Below are 20,437 nucleotides of genomic sequence, written 5' to 3'. Positions count from 1 at the left end.
TCTCCTCCTCTGAGGAACTGGTAAATAGTGGCTGTAGGAAGTGTTCAGTCTCTGTGGTAAGCAGGAGGAAAGCATGGAGAGGATGTTGGTGTAAGGCAGAGCATGTGCATTGCCCTTTCCTGAGATTCCTCCTTCCTTTCATGTGGCTCATGGGCGGCTCTAGGTGAGTACAGGTTGAGGAAGGGTACTAGTTTCTTCTGTGGAAAGGGGCAATTGGTCTGTCCCACAAAATATCAATGCAAAAAAGAAGCAGGTGGGGAAAGAGAGGTTCAGCTGTGAGAACAAGCCACAGAAATAAAAACTCTGGCTGGCTAGAGGAAGAATTCAGTTTGGGACATCAGCACTTTGATGGATTTTAAAGCGAAGGAGAAAGCAGCAACAGTGATGGCTTCTTGTAGGAATTAAATTATTTGAACAGAGAAAAGCAAGCTCTGTGCTCACCTCTTTGAGCCTTCCAGTGAGGCACTACCACTGCACGGTGTGGGGCTGCCATGGCTCCAGCCTTGCCTCCCCAGAGTGCTCTACAGAGGTGGGGAGAGGTTGAACTGGGGCTGTCGTCACATTCTTCATTCCTTCTCTTTTCAACTTCCAGGTGCCTCAGAACAAAAAGCCCCTGTTGAAGAAAGGGTCAGTGCTAGGCAGTTACCTGCTGGAGGACAAGCCTGTCAAACGGTTAGATGGGTGTCTGTGTCATGTCCATGGTGTCAGTCCGTGCCCACTGCATACCCTGTCAGTCAAGCTGTGTCCTGTGTCCTCCCACCTTGTGCTGGCTGGTTTTGGGAACGTGGTGGGGTGCAGCTTTTTTGTGGCTCTAGCTGTCTCTTGGCATCAGGTGGCGTTGGCTCAGCATGAAGCTGAGGATATTGTTCATTAATTTCCACAGGGAGGTGGCTCTGCAGCTGCTTCTGCCTGCAGCAATGGGGGGGAAATCTAAATATCACCAGAAGGTCTGGGACTGTTAATGGGATGGGAGTCACAAAGGCTGCCTCTTTCTGAGTCAGACAGCTCTGTTGAAAGGGCTGGATCAACTCCCAAGCCTGCCAGTTTGTCCTCAGGCACAAATCCTGTCCACTGCCTCATGCCAGAGTCCATATCCACAGGGCATGGGAGAGGGCAGAAATTGCACAAGGGTTGGGTTCTTTCTGGCAGCTGAAAGCCTCGAGGAGAGGGCCTAGCTCCAGGTGGGTTCATCCTGCTCATCCCCCTCTACAGCTATGCAGATGCTCACCTGGCACACCGGGCCTCCCTTCAGGCAGGGCAGGCAGCACATCTGTGTGGCCAAGGTATTTTCTCTTTTTTTTCCCACTCCACATGCAGAATATACAGTGACCTGGCTTGAAGCTGGATGTCACCTGTGACTGCTGGCCCCAAACAAGTTCTAAAGGCAGTGTACTCCTCTGTTTCTTACCAGGTCTCTGCAAAGTCCCATCGTTCCCCAGTTTCTCCTGGTGCCAGCTACAGACATAGGTCTAGGCTCAGTTTCTTCCAGCTTCAACTCACCCTTAATGCTTGCAATTCTGGATTTAAATGCAATTCTTGCATTTAAGGATTTAGCTCAAGGCTCCTTGGCTCATGGACTTAGGGTAGACTGTGGAGGAGGGCTGATTCTTGAGCCCAGGTTGCCTGGCGAGGTCTGAGGCAGAGCTCTTTCATGGTTGTGTGACTGGCACATCCTATCCATTGAATCAGATAAGCAAGTTCTCCCATCTCCTTCCCCAATTATTTCTTGCAAAGATGCTTCTAGCTGCTACTGGAATAACCCTCCTGGAAAGGTTTAATAGCTGGAGAAGTTTGGCAATGAAGGTGATGAGAGAAGGGGAGTAACTGTTGGCCCTGTCTCTGTCCCACTGCTGTGTCACATCACTTTGCTTGAGAAACATGAAAAGAAATCCATCAGATCTGGGGTCACTGTTGAGAGTTTTGTGTTTGTCCCTTTGCCCCCACTAAAGAGGGTCTTGAGACCCCTCATTGTGTGATTTGGCTAGCCCTGGGAGATGGGCACCATTCCCCAGAGCCTGAGACCGTGAGAGTATGTGTCCATTTTCAAGAGAGAGAAGCTCCAGCTGGCCTGCTCTGGACTGGAATTTGGGGCAAATGCAGGGAGGGTAACCAGGAATGTGAGCTCCCTTTCATAGAAAAAAGTATAGACATGAAAGCAGGTGAATTTTGCAATCCAGATGAAGTGCACTTGCTAGAGTGAGAAAGAATTGTTTGGATTCTTCCACTAATAGAAAGAAAAACGTTGCAGAGCAGGGTGGGATGTCCTGCCCCTGAAAAGACTGACTGTACTGTGCTCTGGTTGCTCTAATTTGCTTCCAAATGCAGTCTGCTGACCAGTGAAAGCAATAGAGGCATCTGTGGTGGATAAATATCTTCAGCTTAATTCTAGGTCTTCTCACTCCTTCTCTAGTTCTTTAACCATAGAAAACCAGTGATGCTGCCTTGTTCCTCAGCAGTGATTGCAGTAGTTCAAATTGGTTATTTTAGTTGTTCTTTTGAAAGTTGTTCCTCCAATTACCATATCAGCTCTGCCCCCAGTGCATCAGGCTGCTCTTGTGTGGGCAGTCTTTCTTTTTGTATAATATTTAGTAACAAAAATACAGGGGCAATTATTGCTTCTTTTTTTATTATTATTATTTTTAAGAAAACGGGCTCTCGTTCTGTATGTTTTGCCTCATTTTTTCACTACTGGGGGAAGTGGTAGGCAAAGAATTCTTGACAAACCAATGTGGCACTTTTTATTAAAATTAATGAAATATTTGTCAGCACATATGAGTACAGCACAGCTCTGGTGAACTCTCTCTTTCCCTAGGGGAGCCTTAGTCAGAGGGAGTGAATGTATAGAGTTCCTGTGAGAGCTTCATATACACTAACTGGATTGCATTGGCTGGTTGGGAATTTGCATTGGTTGGTTGGAATTTCCTTTCCCTATCTCCTCACCCCCTCCCACCCTATGTGTGCTGCCTGTGGACTTTAATACAGACAACTGGCCTCTGCGGACCTTCCCTTCACCTTCCCCGTGGATGTGGCAGTGGAAGAACCCAACAGAAAGAACTGTAAATACTTCCCAGGCAACGGGGTATGGATGAAGACAGGAGAAGGAGGCAACACAAACTTTGGAGAGAACAGCAGAGATGAGGAGAGATGGCCCTTGGCAGCAGATCCTGAGTGGTTTAAGATGGCTTTGAAGGGTGACTCTGACCGCAGAAAAAATGCAGATGGCTTAGATGCTGCTCTGCTGCCTCCTCGAGCCCAGCCTGTTGGCACTGAAAGCAAGGTGAGTGCAGTTCCCTGGGGCTATTCCTCTAACACCTGCTGGGGACTTGAGGGTGTCTGACTCTCTTCCCATCAAACTCCAGCTCCGCAGATCTACAGTGCAGGGGTCCAAGCCCTAAATCAAAGTACTGCCTGCAGCTGGGCTCTTCAAAACCTCATGCCTTTTTTCCATTGTAGCTCCAAGCACTGGAACCAGTGAGCTGTTCCCCAGATCGCATCTTTAAAGTGGTTTTTGTAGGGAATTCTGGTGTTGGGAAGAGTTCCTTCATCCACCGCTTCTGCTATGACAGGTTCTTGGCTGAGCTCAATGCAACTATTGGTAAGTAATAGGGTGCCTGGCTCACCTGGATAAGGAAGGTGGGAAAGGCAGCCTGGGCAAATGCTTTTTTGCTTGTATTGTAGCCCAGCTAGAGGTAAAGATGGTACCTCTCCCAGTATTAAATCAATCTTGCAATTTCCCTGAATTAAATGGAGTTGGTCTGGCCATTGTAATGGCAAGCTGCCTTCCCCATCCTACCTCACAATCAATCTCACCTTCCTGACAGGTATCGATTATCAGGTGAAGAGTCTAATGGTGGATAACACCCAGGTTGCCTTGCAGCTGTGGGATACAGCTGGACAAGAGAGGTAAGCCATTTCTGCCAGGCTCAGTGGAGGAAAGGGAAAGAGTGCATGCAGCTGGTTTCTGTCCCTGGGAAAACTATCAGCTTCAGAAGGACCAGACGGGTCATGACAGCTATTGCAGGGCTGAATCTGCAGCAAAGGCTCCAGAGAGTACTAGAAGCTGTGACTGTGAAGCAGGGCGTGGGGAGATTGCTCTAAGGGTGGACAGAAAAGTAGTTTTCCATGTGTCTGACCTTGTGGCTTGTGCTTGTGGCTCCAAGCAGTCTGTCCATAGATGTATGTCATGGGGTTCAAAGGGTGGAAAGGACTCTGAACCTTTCCAGATCTGATTCTGCTGTCAAAGCCATCTGAATTAGCATGACCTGTGGGGAAGGTGATTTGAACTACCCTGCTAGACTGTGAGGTTATTGGCCCCTTTCACTGTCCCTTCTGCTGATAGATTTGTGGAAGTGATAATCCTTGGTAGAGGGATTGTGCAGCTTTTTGTGACACTGAACACTGGTTCCCCATCAAAAGCATGGGATAGATGTTACCAGCAGTGTTGGTGAGGATCAGAGCAGTAGAGGACATGTTTGACCTTCATCTGCTACTAGAGATGAAGGCCCATCACTGCCTCCATGTAAATTACATTTTACGTAGGATAGAATTCGAAGCTTAAGATGAAAAGCTATTTCAAGAGGGCCATGAACCTCAAGGGCCTGACAAAAATAAGCACTGGGTATTTTGAGCTAAATATGTTATGGAGGCAGGCCTTCAGAGGGCAGCCAAGGTCATGGGAATATTCTAATCCTAAACTGTGCCAATGGTGCTGTCTGTCTCTAGACCATGCAGAGCTACTGGGAATGTACTAAGTAGGAGTATCTACTGAAAAGCAAATCTCTCTTCCAAAATTAGGCTTCATGCTGAAGAAATAATTATTTCTGAGGGGACTCCTGAGGTTATTTTGATGCTGAAACTGAGCAGTAAAGGAAGTTGCTGTGACATAAAATGTGACATTTTATTGAGGCCAGATTGCAGCAGAGGCCAAATTCAAGATATTGTCTCTGCAGAAGGACCTTTAGCACAGACCCCTGCAGCACTAGGTCCTAGATGTGTACCCACAAGAGAGAGCTTGGCTCAGTGCTGATACCAATTAGGAGACCTGGGAAGAAGCAAAAGCCTTTTCTTCTTCTGGAGGAATATTAATTGCTTCTGACTAGAGGTGTCCAACTGTGACTATCTAAGGAAGAGATGGAAGAGCCCCTTGGAGCATGCAAGGAGAACTCCTTGGTGACTTCCCTGAGACTGATGCATGCTACCTTTGATATTTCTTCTGGAGCATCTTGCCGGGCTGGCAAGTTCCAGAGGTGCACCTAGACTGCCAAAGATACAGTCTGTGCTTTCTCAGTTGGGTAGGTGCCAGAATATTGTGTCCTTATTATAGTGAGAAAGAACAGCTTCAGGCAACTCTCTGAAGAGGACAGGAGGGTAACAGCTGTAGGTTTTCTTGGCTTGCAAGAGGAGAGTTTGTTATCCTGTGCAGGAAATACACAGCTCTCTAGTGAGATCTCAGGACTTTTGCTACATTTGTTAATTCCCAAATTACATTGTTAATTACATCAGTTTGCAATTAGTGTGGTTATATCATGGCTGTGTCACAAAGTGCTTACAGATTCTAAAGTTTGGATTTGTTGTTTTGGTTGTTTGGTTGGCTTTGGTTGGAATTTATTCACAAAATACAAACCCGTGGTTTTAAGTGGTACAGACGGGAAAAAGTAGATGTCTGGCAGGAGCTTTTCTTGGAAATAGTGTCTAACTCCTGATTTTTTTAATGCATAATGGCATTGATTTATAGATTCAATAGTGGAAACAGACTGTACTGATGCTGAGTCTGTTTTGGCAGCTCTGGGGCAGACATTATGCCTGCCTAGTTTGTACTGTGGTACATCTGCAGATTCTTCCAGACTATAGAGAAAGATCGTGTTTTCTCCATCCGTTTCCCTTTTAATAGGAAATTACCTTTTCTTATCTCACCCAAATAGATTCTTCTGATTCTTTAAAGGTCTTCTTTCTTGCTCTCTCGGCACCATGCATTTGGCAAGATTCCTGCTTACCCACAGCTGCCTGGCCTGTTTCAGAGGTGCAGGGATCTGTGTGGGGACACACCTCACATGGCAGGCCTTGCAGAGAGCCTGCACTGACACACAGACAATCCCCCTGTGTCACTCCCCACTGCACAGGGAGGTTCTGAGGGTGCTTTGCCTTGTGTCTGGGCCCAGGTTCCGGAGCATCACCAAGCAGTATTTCCGCAAGGCAGACGGGATCCTGGTGATGTACGACATCACGGCCGAGTGCTCCTTCCTGGCGGTGCAGAACTGGATGAGCAGCGTCCAGGTGAGGGCAGGACCTTGCTCCACATCAGCTCCCAACAGTCTGTCTGGAAGGGACATTTTTCAGTGCCCCACGAAGTCCTGTGGACCTAGTGAGCTGAATTATCAAAGCAGGAGCCTGTGGTGGTCAGTTTGGAAGCTTTGTGCTGAAGGTAACGAAGCCAGTGGTAGCCCATTAAATCAAGGAGGGCCGTTTCTGGGGCAGAACGTGGTGGGACATGCCAAAACAGTAGTGTGGGTTTGTAAGCAGCCCATGTGCACTGTGTGCATCTCCTAAACGTGGTCACATCCCACCTGTGCTCAGGCAGGGACATCTCCTGGTGTCTGGTCTATGCACAGGAAAGGAAGGTGGTCCTTTTTATTTCCTTTTTTTATTTAATTTGGTACCAATGTATTAATGCAGTTGCATTTCCCCCTGTCTTTTATTCCAAACACTCACTAAAAGCATTTATCTGTGGCTTACATCTTCTTGGGGATACAAAAATACCTCTCTTTATAATTCAAATTAGTTGTGTGTAGATGATCAAGAGGTGAAGGGAAATTTTCAAGGGCAGTTTTGTTTTGATTGTGCTGAATAAACCAAGATCTCAGTGGAATGAATAGGTTGGAGGATTCTAATATTGTTAATTTCCACAAGCCTGTTGGGGTAAAAACAAACAACCAACCACTTATGTCTTAAAAGATCAAAGATCAAGGTCTTCAAAACTAACGAGCCTCTGAAAATCAGGTTCCTTTCAGGAGGAAGGTTAAACTGAGCACATAGAAAATCAAACCACATTAAATCTGTATATTTTAATCTCGCTCTTCTTTTCCTCTCCCCATCTGTGTAATTTGTTTTGAAGCTGTTCAGGTTCTGTATTGCACTTGAGTGTGGAAATAACTTTGAGCCCTGTTCTTACTCTGACCATGTTCTAGTGAGCCAGTGGAACTATAGAGAGTTGGACCAGAGGTAAGGGACTCCAGGAATCATCTAGGAATAACAGTTCCTACAGAGACAGCTTACAAGGGGTGAAGGTTGTTTAACTTGCTTGGCCAGTGAATTTTCAGCAAGGGATCACTGAGTTTAGGACAGCACATTACACACAGTACTGCACATTCAAATTACTGAGCTTATTTAAGAAGGTCTGCCAGATCACAAATTCCAAAATGCCTATGAGGCAAGCTGCTTTTCTTTAGGCTTCTTATTTCCCTGAGAGGTACTTATGTCCTGTCTCCCCTCTCTCACCATCCCAACTCAACACACCAAACTTTTGGAATGTTCCCCTAGTTCAAGCTTCATTTCACAAATCCCTGGGACGATAGAAGGAATGGCCCTTTATTGATCTAACGGGCCTGGTCCTGCTGCCACTGAAGGTTTTGTTTGCTTGAGCTGGAAGGATCTGCTCTGAGTGGCTGGGTCTTTAGGGGTCTTTATTTCTTTTGCAGGAAGGTATAGAGGATGGAGCTGTGGTCTTTCTGCTTGGAAATAAATTGGATGCTGTGCAGAGAGAGACCCGGAATGTGCCCAGGATGGAGGGGGAAAGGCTTGCCAAGGTGTGACTCAGTGCTCTGCTGCTTGACCTACTCTGCAGCCACCCTCCAGCTGTGGCCAGGGCAGTCTGGCTGGTGGAAAGCCCTTCTTGGAGCCATTTCCCAGTATGGTACCTTCCCAGTCCTTCCCACCCCCTGTTTCTCCAATGTGGACATGTACCCACGTCCCTCTGGTACAAGGGAGGATGAGGTGGTGGCTTGTATGTAGCAGACAATGGCTCTTGAGAAGGCTCATGTATTTCTCTTGGGGCTTGATGCCTCATTTTACAGTCCTTCGGAGGGGAACATGCATGGCTGATTTCCTATTTGAGGGTTCCATAATGCCAACATCATTCTGCCCCATTCCTCACTCCTTTGTCTGCCTGCCTGCTGGCACCTTGGCCCCTGGGTGGAGGGAACAGGGTTTCAAAGGTGTTTGCTGCCTTCTGGACTCACAACAAAAAGGTAAAGGAATCAAAGTACCCTGGAGAGATGTTTTCTCATCCCAAACAACTCCCCCAGTGCTCCCTTTTGGACACTCTGGCTTGGCCCCCAGTGCTGAAAAAGCATCTCCTTCTCCTGGGTTGGTGAGCAGGGTGTGCACCCCAGCAGGGTAGCAGCCACCTTCCTGGCTCCAGTGGCTCTTGGCAGGGTTCCTGGGGATGAGGGTGGGCCAGCTGCCCAGGCTGTGGGTGAATGGTGATGGTGGAGAGCTGGCAGTCACTGTGTGTGCTGGCTGTGCTCTCTGGCAGGAGTACAAGGCTGTGTTCTACGAGTGCAGCGCCATGACTGGATACAACGTCATGGAGCCCATGCTGCACATGGCCAGGTCAGTGAACAGCAGCAGGCACCCTGGGACACTTCCCCAGCTGGAGGTAACTGGTGTGGGCTCTCCTGGGGAATGGGCAAGAAGAGGGGGGTGTCAGAGACTGACTTCGTGTCACATCCCAAAAGAGACTGACTCCACGTCCTTGTCTTTTGTGCCTGGAGAGCACCAAGTGTAGACTGGGCTCTTTGCACACAAAGCTTCACCTGGTAGAACTTGCTGTTGCAAGATCAGGAGTTTAATTTGAATATTTCATCACAAAAACCTTGCATGCTGTCCCAGATTTTAAGGTGATGTTTTCAGTTTGAAGTCTTCATGCAGCTCTAAGGGTTCTTTATAGCTATCTTAATAAGCACTGTACAGACTGAGCTATTTCAGTGGCAATAGTTTTAAAAGGAGATAAGGTACTATTCAGCTGAAAGAAATTTGCTCTAAAATTTTTAGTTAAAAAAACCCAAACAGATAGTTTTTGGAAAAAAAAGTATTTCAAGTCTCACAAGAAAACTATCCTTTTGTTTTATCTCGTCACCTCCTCCTGCATCATCTCTGCTGAACAGCAGGACGTAGCTGTTCATTAACTAGGAGGATTTACCAGCCAGGTGAATCACATCTCCCATAGCACGTGCCTTCAGCATGCTTTATTACCATGATTATTACAAGTTGGCCCAGACAGGAGGAGCAAACAACCCAGGATTCTGACATCAGTGGGGGATCTTGGGAATAAGGCACAGGCCACTCACACTGATGCTCAGATTACTAAACCATGATACTCCCTCTCTTGTATATGTCCAGTTTCTTTCCCTGTTCCCTGAAAAGTCATGCTCATTCTCTATACGTGGTTTATCTAGCCCAACTTCCAGAGAAGTCCAGTCTTTGGGCCTGTCACTTCTTGCAATCCTAAATGTAAATCCTAAATGGCTGGTGGAGAGCAAAGGGCAGAGACAAATGCCTTGGCAGGAAGAGCTCAGTAACCAGGCTGTGTTCTTGATCTGTGCTGCTCTTTCCAGGTTGCTGACAGCACAAGAAGACAGGCAGAGGGAGAATGCCCTGCAGCTGGAGGATATCAGCAGGAGGAAAGGGTGCTGCACATAAAGCACACCAATGTGTCAGCAAGAGTCATGTGCCAATGCTGTATCATGAAGCTGGGGGTTCCTTTCAAGCAAGCTGAATTTGATGGTGTCAGCTCTCTAGAGACTTGGGGAAGGTGCAGCTTTTCCAGTCTGTGAATTTGAGGTATAAATCAGGCCAAAATGTGCATATTATCTGCACTGTTCTACTTCCCAAGTCTGCATGCAGCCCTGGTCTCTTGAGGCCTCTGCTTCTTTAGGGGAATTTGGCTGGTCTTAGCTAGTAGCACAGACTGGGCCCTCTGTCTGGAGATACTGGTTCCCTGTAAAGGGACAAAGTCTTGATCCTGTTCTTTCTGGCAAAGTGGCCTAGCAGCAGAGAGCAGAGGACACAGTGGGTCTGTATTAAATAGAATTTCCGTGTAAGAGAGAAAAAAAACATTTTAATTTTGGACTAGCTCTAAGTAGTGATCCATCTGTCTCAGAGAGAAGCATGTCCTCTTGGTTCTGCAGCAGCAGTGCTCAACTGGAGAGCCTGCTGTGGTGAGTGAGAATGCTTCCACCACTTCCTGCAAGATCTGAATTTAGTGCAGGATTTGGTTGGACTTGTCAATATTGTAGCTAACAGGTTCCATATGTGATTATAGTATGAGCGGATAGGACAAGTCATCCCAATGGCTTTCATTGCTTTGTCACCCTTCTGGACCTTTCCACTGTCCTGGTGTATGTTTACAGAACACAGAACAGTTGCCCTGGGACCCACAGGCGCTGGCATGTGCTGCTGATTCATAGCCCGTTGCAGGAGCTGTGCTGGACAAACCAGGGGAGCCATATATAGCCTGTTTTAAGGCTGAATGCTGCCTGTTTCCTCCCATTCTCTTATCCTTTCCTGAAGAATCTCCAGGAACTCGGAACTGCCTTACCTGCTCTCATGATAGATCCCACCAGAGTGCTTTCAAATGCCTGTGGGCTGGAAGTGCAAGGCAGCTGTTGTGTGAAATGTACCTTTTTCTCGTGCAGAGACCTTGAGCAACAGCCTCACTTTACTGGTGAAGGGCCAGAGAAAGAGCTGAACTCAACCTGTTCCCATCGGGAAGGGGCCTTCTTGTCACTGAGGGGTGGGGTAAAGCCAGGCAAAGAGGAGCACAGGCAGAGGTGGGAGCTGTCCCTAAAAGTGCTCCTGTCGGCAAAGCTGCCACAGTGCCTGGGCGTGGAGCTTCTGGGTTGCGATGCTTTCTGGTTTGCAGCTCAGTGGCTCTCAAAGCCTTGGGATTAAGTAAGATTTTTGTTAGTGCCCTTTCCCCTTCTGTCTTTGAGGCTGTTTCTGTATGTGACTCTGACATTTTAGGCAAAAGATGTGATACTGCAGCTGTGATGCAGCCCCCAAACCTTGCAGCATAGGGAGGGTCTGTACTTGTCCCTGGTCTTTCCTCTCTTGGGATGAGGCGGTTACTCTGAATGTCTATTTATTGCACAAATTTCGCTGGGAAAATCCCAGGCAGGAAAAGTGCTCTGAGTCACCTACAGACCATCAAAATGACGAAGAATTTCCATGGTTCCTCCTGGTGCCCTTTCCTAACAAAAGTAAAGAGGAAGTTTTTCTCTGGAAGAACATGATTTCTGAGTAAAAGGAAGAGCTAATAGTAGTAAGATCCTGCTCAGTTGGCTGACTGTGGCTCACACCATTTAACTGCACTAACGCCTTCCAGAGACTGGGAATCAGAAAGACACAAGAGGCCTTGAAGGAACCAGGGTAGCTGGTGTGGAGCCTGGAGTAAGACCTACAGTGCTGCCAGGGGAACTGCCCGTGTTTCCAAGAAGCAATCCTTGGGAAGGGAAATCCGTGCTAAGGTGTTCTGAACTCGAACCTCCCACGCTCTGTACACAGCACACCCAAGACAAAGGTGTGAAATACGGCTGACACACAAATATGGGCTAGTCCTGTGTATTACCTTTATCAGTGCTGTCATACTGCAATAGCAAGAACCATCGGGTTCTTCTAATGTACAACCTTAAGTATGTTTAATTAGTGTGCAAACGGTACAGGCAATAAAGAAACGCTGTCTTACAAGTGGTTGTGGTGAGAGACTTTTTTCAGGTGCTGCAGGAGGTTCAGGCTCCCATCTTTAATCACTGATGATCCTAGTGTGACCTTCCCTTCTCTCTGCTCAGAAAATGGCCTGTCCCCTGTGGTGGTACACAGGCGGTCTTACAAGCAGGGAGAGAGTTAACCAGGAACTCACGTCTTGGACAATTTCTCTCTTGTCTCAGGAGAAATTCACCTCCAGTCTTTTTTTACCTTCTTTAAGCAGTTGGAGTCCAGCTGATTAGGGAAGGCAGAGCAGGAGGAGAAAAAGGGGAGACACTTCTTCAATGTCTGAGGGTTCAGTGCTGTCAGAGAGGACAGGTTCTCACCTTGTTACCTGTATTCATAGAACTAAACATTTATTTTATTAATGTCCCATGCATCCTTTTCCCTAGAGTTAGCAATTTGGCTGCTTTTAATCCTTGTGCCCTGCCATGGCTCCAGCTGGATGTTCATGCATTACAGGACTAATCACTCTGCAGCTTTGCCCAAACAAATTGTTACTCATTTCCCCCGCTATAAACTGATAGCACACGTTGTTAATTGTAACATATATTTTTTGTAAGCAGGAAAGGGTGGATTTTTGTTTAAAGGATGACAAAATGGCACAGAATTTGAGTAGGCTGAGCTTGGAAAACAGTAAGCAGCAGGGTGGGGTTCATTACTGGAAGGTCTTTCATTATCTCTCAGCACAATAATTAAATGTCCTATTGGAAGATACAATCTCAAGGGGCATGTTGGTAGTTTTTAAGCCTGTCTGATATCAGACCTAACTGAGACCAGAATTTTCCAAAAAGTTCTTCATTTTACTACATCCCCCTTTTTTGTCAGAATTTCTCCTGCCTCTAAATGGAAGCTCTGGGAACAGCCACCCTTTTTAAGTGACTGCTGGAAACTGCAGCATAAATGCAAATAATGGGATATCCTGAGGGGGGCATGAGATAAGGGAGGATGCAAAATAAGACTGCCTGGGGGCTTATGCATTCACTATATTGGCTCCAGCCTCTTAGTGAACAAATGACTTTTTGCACATAATCTGTAAGGTATTTTGGAATTACATCACAAGAAAGTACTCTTCTTACAGCCTGGGAAGCCTTATCCTGGCACATGCAACAGTGCACCTGTGTACACAGTCAGGTGTAGGGGCAAAAGCAAAAAAGCCAGCTGCTCTGATAAGGAGCTGTGCTCCTGCAAATCTCTGCAGGCCGGCAAAGGGACCTCGCTCTGCTTTGCTTTCACTTGTCTGTTTCATGTCAATGTGCTAAGGGTAAGCATAAGAGGATTAGGCTGACAGCATCTCTTTGAAAAGCCAAAACAGGGCTGAAAAGAGAGCATTAAGCCACGATGTTAATTTTAAAGCTTTTCCACAGGACAAATGCAGGAATTGCAAAGGTTTGAGATGTTTTCTACTGCCTTCTTTATTCCAGCAGCCTGAACTCAAGGGACCATTTCCATTTACACACAGTTAATGAGTTCCTGCTATGGGGATCATGCAGTCACGCATTATTTTCTGTCCAGTCATCCTCTTCTCTTCATGATCTTTTTACTTGTTGATTGCTTAGACTATAAATATATATATTGACCAAGTACTTCATCTCCAGTTTATAAATGTATCTCAGAGACCATTATACACCTTCAAATGCTCTGTTTGGCAATCTCCCGTTCAGTGCCAATAGACCCACAGCCCTGCAGTTCAGAGTTTTGTTAGCAGGCTCTCTCAGCTCGTTACTTACCTGGCTGCTGATGGCTCACATGGAAATTTCAGTTGGCATGGCTACAATAACCCAGCTCCAGCCTCTCCAACCTGCAGGGCATGTTTTGTATACGTATATATGATGCTGCAAACACAAGTGTAGCTGTGTGCTACTTCTGAAAATACTAGTCCACAAGAAACCTGAGCAGGTAAAATTAGTCTCCTCCAAGTAAACAAGTATCTGCAGTAAAACAAAATCTATTACTCCAACAATAAACTGAGGATGGGGAGCTGGGGCTCCTGTGGGGTATCTTATCTTTACCTGCAGGCTCTCCCAAGGAAGTATTTGTCCCCGGTCATGCCCATTTGCTGACCTAAATCCGCTGGGGCAGGGAGGTTATGTGGGTTCGCGTTTGGGCATGAAATGCCTGGACACGGCAAGAAGGCAGTGGCCCAATGTGGTGGCTACCAGGACCTGGACAGGGGCCGGTGTCTCCTGTGGCTTCCAGGTTCTGCCACATCTTCCCTACAACAAATCTGCCACTGTGCAAGCGAGCTGATCCCCCAAGGCTCCATTTGCTCACTTGGTTCTCCCACAGCTCTGAGCCAAAGTGAGCTTACTCCTTGGGAAGGATGGAGTGATTTCCGAGTTGGGCACATGGAGAGGTTAAGGCAAACACCCAGGAGGTTCTAAACTGGCCTTTCCCTTCCCTGCCCAGATGTCCTCTCTTCCTCCCACTCCTGAAAAACCGTGTGAGGCCCCTCAGCCGTGCGGAGGGCGCGGGTCTTTTCCCGGGAGCATCCCTCGCACAGGGTTGCTGCTTAGCACAGCAGGACGTGGGCTGTGCCTCAAGTGAGGTAATGGGAGAGTGAGGCAGGGTGTTTCATGGAGCACACTTTAAACCGGCGCCTTAAAAATAAAGAAAAAAGCCTCTCCAGCTGGAGTTGGCTGTAACGTGGAAGGCCCTCACGTGCAAAGGGCGACGTGAGGGCAGGAGCCGAGGCTGCGGACTAGCAGCCGCGGCCGGAGGGGCGAGCGGGCCCGGCCGGGGGGCGGGGGAGGTGGCCCGGGCTGGGCTGGGCTGGGCTGGGCTGGGCCGGCCGCGCCTCCCTCCCGCCCCTCCGGAGGAATCCTCCCGTCGCTGCCCGCTTGCTCCCTCCCGGCAGCGCGGCAGGTCGGGGCGTGCGGCGGCGCGGAGCGGCGGCCGAGGGTGAGGCGGAGCGCCCGAAATGGCGGCACCGGTGGGACGGGGGAGCGGGGCCGGGGCTGGGGCTGGGGCGGCAGCACAGCAGAGCCGGGCAGAACCGGGCAGAGCCGGGCAGAGCGCGGCCCCCGGGCCCCGTGTGAGGCACCGGGCCCGGCGTTCGCTCCGTCCCTGCGGGCACCCGCAGGCGTGGGGAGGCGGCCGCGGCCAGCCGAGCCCGGCTCTACCGTAGCACTGCTCTGCTTCCCCTCCAGCGCCCTGTGGCATCGCGCAGCTTCGCAGGGGCTCGGCCCTTGTATGCTTTGTTGTTTTTTTTTCTTGCTTAGGAAAGTGTTTTAACCTGTTGCGGGTGGTGTCATAAACTTTGCACAGCCCGCGGAATTAGTAAAGGTGTTTTGAATGTTGCCATAAATCTTGTGAAGCGATTATTGCCTTCCTCCGCCTTTTGTTCGGTGAAATTTCCCTATTGTATAAAGAAGAGTTGGCCTTTATGATGGGCTTGTAGGACCCTTGGAGGCGGAGGAGGGACAGAGCGGGGCTTGTTTACCACGCAGTCCAGGCGATGTTCTGTTCCCTTCTTTTTCTGGAAGCTGCATCAGATGGGGAGCTGATGGCAGTGGGTTATTACTGCACCGTGGTGTTGCTTGCCATGAGGAATCTTTACAAGTAGCTGCTTCTTCCTGTCCTCTCGTGAAGAACATAAACTGCGGTAATTTTTTTTTAAAGTCTGACTTTTCCTGAGGGCTTTTGTAATCAACTTGTTGCAGTATCCTGTTGAATTTTAACAGTGATATGTCTTTATTTCAAGCAACTCTAGAGCATCCCTTAAATTCTGCCCTGCTTCACTTCCTTTGTCCTCCTACAGCACTTCCTGGCTTTGAGGGTTCGTGTGGTGCCTCCTAGAACAAGGGTTGATTGACATAGCATCACCCATCAGAGGCCGTTTTGTTCAAACAGTTTTGAAAGAAGTCCCTTTTGAGAAAGCACATTTCCTTTGTGACCATCATGGCCATTGCTAAGGTTCTTAGGGAAGCTTTTGGTGTGATGAATGGTCTTAGCAGCTGGTACTGTGGAGGCTGAAGAGCCTCTTAGAGTGCCAGAGTCAGAAAAATGTCCATCCCAGTTCTCCTGGGTGACTGTCATTGCTGCCAAAGGACTGACTGTGGTGGAGGGAGCAGAGCTCCTGACTTGGCCCAGCTGTTGCTGAGCTCATGGTAACTAGAGAAGTCAGTGCAAAAGTTTCAGTGTTTTGATATTCTCAGAAGCATTCTGCATGCCTAGGACAGGCAGTTCCCAGTCTGTGGACTGTTGGAAGGAAGCTGGTCAATGGGGGGATGGATTGTTGGAAGCTGGGGTAGCATCCCTTGAGCTTTGTGTGACACATCTGGTGACAGGTCCCTGTCAGAGGCACAAGGCTGGCTTGCACAGGTGGGCTCTGGTTTGCTCTGGCGTGCCAGCACTTCTGTGTCACATGCCCTTGCTGGAAGCTTGAGCTGCGAGCTGGAGGAGGTGGCAACTTCTGAGCTCCTCCATGTAATTTACCTCGGATCACATCCTTGCTCTGTAGTTTGCTGGTGATGTCTTTGAGTTCCTGGCCTGTATTTACTTCGGGTCATATGCTGTATTTCTGCAAAAAGCGTGTTTCATTCCAAGCTCTTGCTTTTGTTCATTGTCCTGCGGCTTCTGCAGTGGAGGAGAAGGACTCCCCCAGTTGCCTGGTAAAAGTCCTGGCACTCCCTGCTGTATGCTGGCTTCAGGGAACAATATGAAAACACCTTTAATGAGTGCTTGAAATAACGTCCCATGTGTGACACTTGATTTTATTCTCGAGTCTGAGGTGATTAGTCCCTCTTGTCGTACATTTTGTAAGAGTTTAACGAATTTTATTTCTCCTAAGTCAAGGCAAGTGTGTTAAAGGAATTTTATTTGCTACTTTCAGTGCAGCCTCTGAAGGTTTCTCTCTTTGGGTGTGATACATTTTTCAATAAGGGGGTGGAAGAAAGCTGCTTGTATTCCCATGTCAAGCAAAAATGCTAGGTGGGAGTGGCTGATGAAGGGCTCTCTTTCCTCTTAGAAACTTTCCAGCAGGCTTATCATTCCCAGAAAATAAAAGTTGTATCATGGCTTGAACCGTTTCCATCATACATGCACAGAAGGCGGCAACTCCCTTGCTCTTGAGACAGCCCTGAGGGGGTTGATTAGAGAGCTGTGTCTCTTCTAGCCAGGTTATCCCACTGGCACATTCACTTGTTCCTTCTACGTAGTTTGGCTTCTTCACTCAGGAATGCATTGAACTATTGGCTATGGATGGAAGGAAAATGTGTATTTACATGTGTTTGTTAGTGTGACATCTCTATCACCATGTGTACCCGTTTCTGGCAGACTATCCTGTCTGGCATTTCCAGGTAATTTGGTTATTTATAAAGCAGTCATACTGTCCCTCTGTTCTTCTTGTGCCTTCTGTTTAAGGCAGAAGCTTAGAAAGAAAAAAAATAACAGCCTCTGTAAAACAAAAAGGGAAGCTGTGTTTTTTCAGGTCCCAGTTTACCATTACTATCCCCAATGGCCTCACCAGCCTTATTCCTTAAGCCTCCTGAGCGGATGTTCTACCCCTCAACTCTAATTTCTGCCCTTGTGCTCAACAGTGGGTTATCTCCAGCTCTCGCTGAGCGTGTGCACTGACAGCTGGGGTCATGGAAAGCCTGAGGGAGGGGGGCTCCTGGAAATGACAGCTCATCTCAGCTTCTCTGGCTTTGAGGACAGAAGCCTGAGTCTCCTTGGTTGTTTAAAAACCTTCAAGATCCTAAGGGTGTAGACCAGGTCTCCTCCTTTCTCACTTGCTCATCCTGCCTTTTGGACCCTGAATGTGATTTTTCTTTTGCCACAGCAGAGCTGAAATGAAATGAACAGTGTCACTGTAAAATCATCCCATTTTCCCATCCTCTTTTGTACGTGCATTTTGACAGAGCTTTTCCCCAGGATGGTGACCATCTTCCCAGTCTGTGAGAAATGTGCTTTTTCCTGCTACCCCGTGTCTGAAGCCAGGATGTGGAGGGAGAAATGAGGAATGGCAGGTGTGTGGAACAGTGATGAGGTGTTCTGTCAGTTCTGTGGAGAGTGCCTCATTCCACCCTTGCCCATAGCACAGAAGCTGTCGGCTGCCAGGCCCCCTTGGCAGGGATGTGCCCTGTAGTAACAGCACTGCTGATGGGCTTCTCCCTTCAGTGCTCCTTTCTGTCCTGCCTGCCAGACTCCTCTGGTTGTGACCTCAACACCCTGGGATCCTGGGGAATGGATTCAGGGAGTCCTACTAAGTCCTGTGTCCTGGCTGCTGGCAGTAATAAAACTTGGCAAGATGAGCAGGAGGGTGATGACTGTTTTCCACTTCTGGAATTTCATGGCTGAGTAAGAGGTATGTTTTGGGGTCTGGGCATTTGGGTGTGACCAGCTTGGTCCTTTTTTCTAGCCTGTGTTTCTTGTCAGGCCGTTATGATCCCAGTCCAAGCTGGAAAACTGCTATGCAGCTCTGTAGGGCTGGAGTGCAATAAGCTCAATGTGGGACTGAAAGTGTATCCAGCTCCTTAGAAGGATGCAAACATGAATTGATGCCATGATATGCTAGCTGGACTTTTATATATATGTGTGTGTGTGTGTGTATTTCACACATGCTTCCTTTTGATGCCAGTAGTGGTGGACATTATTGGAGGCAGGATACTGGTTTAGTGGGATAAGGAAGGACATCAGGAATTCTGTTCTGCAACAGTTGAGGGAGGGTCCTTGGCAGCTGTTTAAATTCAATTACGTGCTGATCTACAGGCACTGTCTGCAGGGTACAGCCAAGCAAATACACACTGTGCAACCCTTGATTGATGCTGCACTGCCTGCATCCCTGTAGGTTGCCATGGAGCCACCTCTCCTACCTGCTGAGGTGAGTGCATCCCGGAGAGGGAGCGTGGAGGATGTGGGGTGTGGCATGGCCTCTTAAGAGAGGTGGAAAGGAGATGTGTGGGAGGGGAGGTGCGAGAGAGGATGTTGCTCAGACCCACAGGTTGTTCCTGGTGGCAGTAATGAAGCTGCATAAAGAAAAGCCGAGGCAGGAGTCGGTGACATCAAATGTTTGGCATTGACCGTTGTTTGTTATCTGTGGCTAGTGCCAGATCTGAATACAAAAGGAGCAAAGTTCAGTTGTTCAACCCAGGTTTTCTTTACTTTTATAAGAAAGAAAGCAACAGTGGGGAGATGGGGCAGTGGAAAGAGTTGCAAGGGTGAGTGCCTGTGCTTTGGTGAAACCTGTCCTTGTAGCTGTGACGTGGAAGATGTACACTCTTAAAAAATGGTGGAGTTGGGCTGAAATTTGCGGCAGGTTTCCCAGATGTCTTTGCCACTGTAGAAGAGGGATGGGTTTAAAGGAAGAAACACTTTTTGGAGATGTGGTGGGAGAAAGATCTGCTGTGCTGTACAAATGGACGAGGTGAAAACGTGCCTGATACCTCACCCTGGAACATTTCTGCTCCTATGGGGAAGAAGTGGACAGGAGAAACATCAAACAGAACATTACTGGTTTGCACTATTGGCATTGCATGGCGGAATAACAGGTGTGTTTTGGAGTGTGGGCTGCATTTGGATCTCGCTGATCTTGCTGGACTCTCCAGTCCCAGCCAGAGAAGTGCTGTACAGCTTGGTAGGTGCATCTCAGACAGGAGTGCAATCAGCTCAGCACAGACTGCAAGTAGTCCTTGGCAGCTCTTTCAGTACAAGCATATGACTTACCAGCATAGCTGGAGCATGAACAATGAATTCACTGGCTCCTTCACTAATGAAATTCAGTTAAAACTGGGACCAAGAGTGGTTTGAGGTAGGAATTACTGTGGGAGGTAGGAATTACTGTGGGAGAGGTTTCTGTTTTGTCTAGAGTGTGTCACTGACCTGTTATCTGCTAGAGTAGCAGCCACAATACCTCTGTGGTTTTTAGGGAGTCCTCTCACCCTCATTGTCCACCATGCTGCAACAATAAAGAAAATAAGGAGAAAGGATGGTTTTGGTCAAATTTATCTTTTATCAGAGCCAACTGGCAGATGGCATCCATGCTGACATTTCTGGCATGCCAGCCAATGTGCAGGACTTTTGTAGTTCCTGACAAGGCAGGCGTGAGTCATGGCTTTTGAATGTCAGTATTGCTTCTTAGCTTTGGTGGAATCCAGAAGGGGGGAATTCATATCCCACAGCTCACCCCCACACTGCCCTGGGAACAGAGATGGTTGGCTCTCTTTCTCCATGGTCACTGTAAGCTCCATGCAGAGCTCCCAGGGAGGTGATGGGAGCTTTGTATGCCATCACAGGGGTGTACAGTGAGTGTAGAAGCCAGGCAGGTGCACACGTGGGAGCAGGAAAGAGTTTCATGGTCAAGTGCTGTGTGCAAGGAATGTGTGGATGGGAAAGTGTTGGGCTTCATGCTTGTGATTTTGGCTGTTCAAGCATAGAAAGAGTGAGCCCAGTCCTGTGTGGAAGTACCACTTGCTGAGGAATTGACCTGTGTTGGTTTCAGATTGCCCCTTGCTATGTGGAGTAGCCCTCTTCCATCTTCCCTGAGAGACTTGGGAGGTCTGCTGGAGATGAGGACACACTTGGTGTGGTCCCCAGTGTACCTTGTCCACTTGGAGGGTTTTTAAAAGGACATATTTCTTCTTATTGGGAGGACCTCTTCTTATATTTGGGGAGGAAGAGCTGTCAGGCTGGTTCCTGCACCTTTGAGTCCCAGTTGTCTGGGTTTTTTCCTTCTCCT

At 48.1% G+C, this 20,437-nt stretch overlaps 2 protein-coding genes across 11 annotated transcripts in view; both read left to right on the top strand.

Annotated features, from left to right (window-relative positions):
* CRACR2B (calcium release activated channel regulator 2B) overlaps positions 1 to 11,742 on the top strand; it is a 41,334-nt gene extending 29,592 nt beyond the window's left edge. For 3 of the 5 annotated variants that reach the window (XM_088166715.1, XM_088166714.1, XM_088166717.1), the window contains 8 exons: positions 593 to 672; positions 2,983 to 3,277; positions 3,454 to 3,595; positions 3,822 to 3,903; positions 6,159 to 6,273; positions 7,695 to 7,802; positions 8,531 to 8,653; positions 9,612 to 11,742. In XM_088166715.1, coding sequence (XP_088022841.1) covers positions 593 to 672; positions 2,983 to 3,277; positions 3,454 to 3,595; positions 3,822 to 3,903; positions 6,159 to 6,273; positions 7,695 to 7,802; positions 8,531 to 8,653; positions 9,612 to 9,830 — 1,164 coding nt within the window. In that variant the 3' untranslated portion in view covers positions 9,831 to 11,742. Of the gene's footprint in view, positions 1 to 592; positions 673 to 2,982; positions 3,278 to 3,453; positions 3,596 to 3,821; positions 3,904 to 6,158; positions 6,274 to 7,694; positions 7,803 to 8,069; positions 8,244 to 8,530; positions 8,654 to 9,611 lie in introns of all 5 variants that reach the window. The other 2 variants (XR_015804382.1, XM_088166716.1) reach the window with 2 other exon arrangements.
* A 2,787-nt stretch (positions 11,743 to 14,529) lies between these two features.
* Positions 14,530 to 20,437, top strand: part of CD151 (CD151 molecule (Raph blood group)) — a 32,069-nt gene continuing 26,161 nt past the window's right edge. For all 6 annotated transcript variants that reach the window (XM_014873580.2, XM_088166719.1, XM_088166724.1 and 3 more), the window contains exon 1: positions 14,530 to 14,661. The gene's annotated coding sequence lies outside the window, so the exon portion shown is untranslated. The remainder of the gene's footprint in view (positions 14,662 to 20,437) is intronic.

Source organism: Sturnus vulgaris, chromosome 6 (assembly GCF_052056855.1).
Source record: "Sturnus vulgaris isolate bStuVul1 chromosome 6, bStuVul1.hap1, whole genome shotgun sequence".
Classification (NCBI taxonomy): Eukaryota; Metazoa; Chordata; class Aves; order Passeriformes; family Sturnidae; genus Sturnus; species Sturnus vulgaris.
The sequence above is the reverse complement of the archived record's forward strand: the minus strand, read 5'-3'. Positions and strand labels throughout refer to the sequence as shown.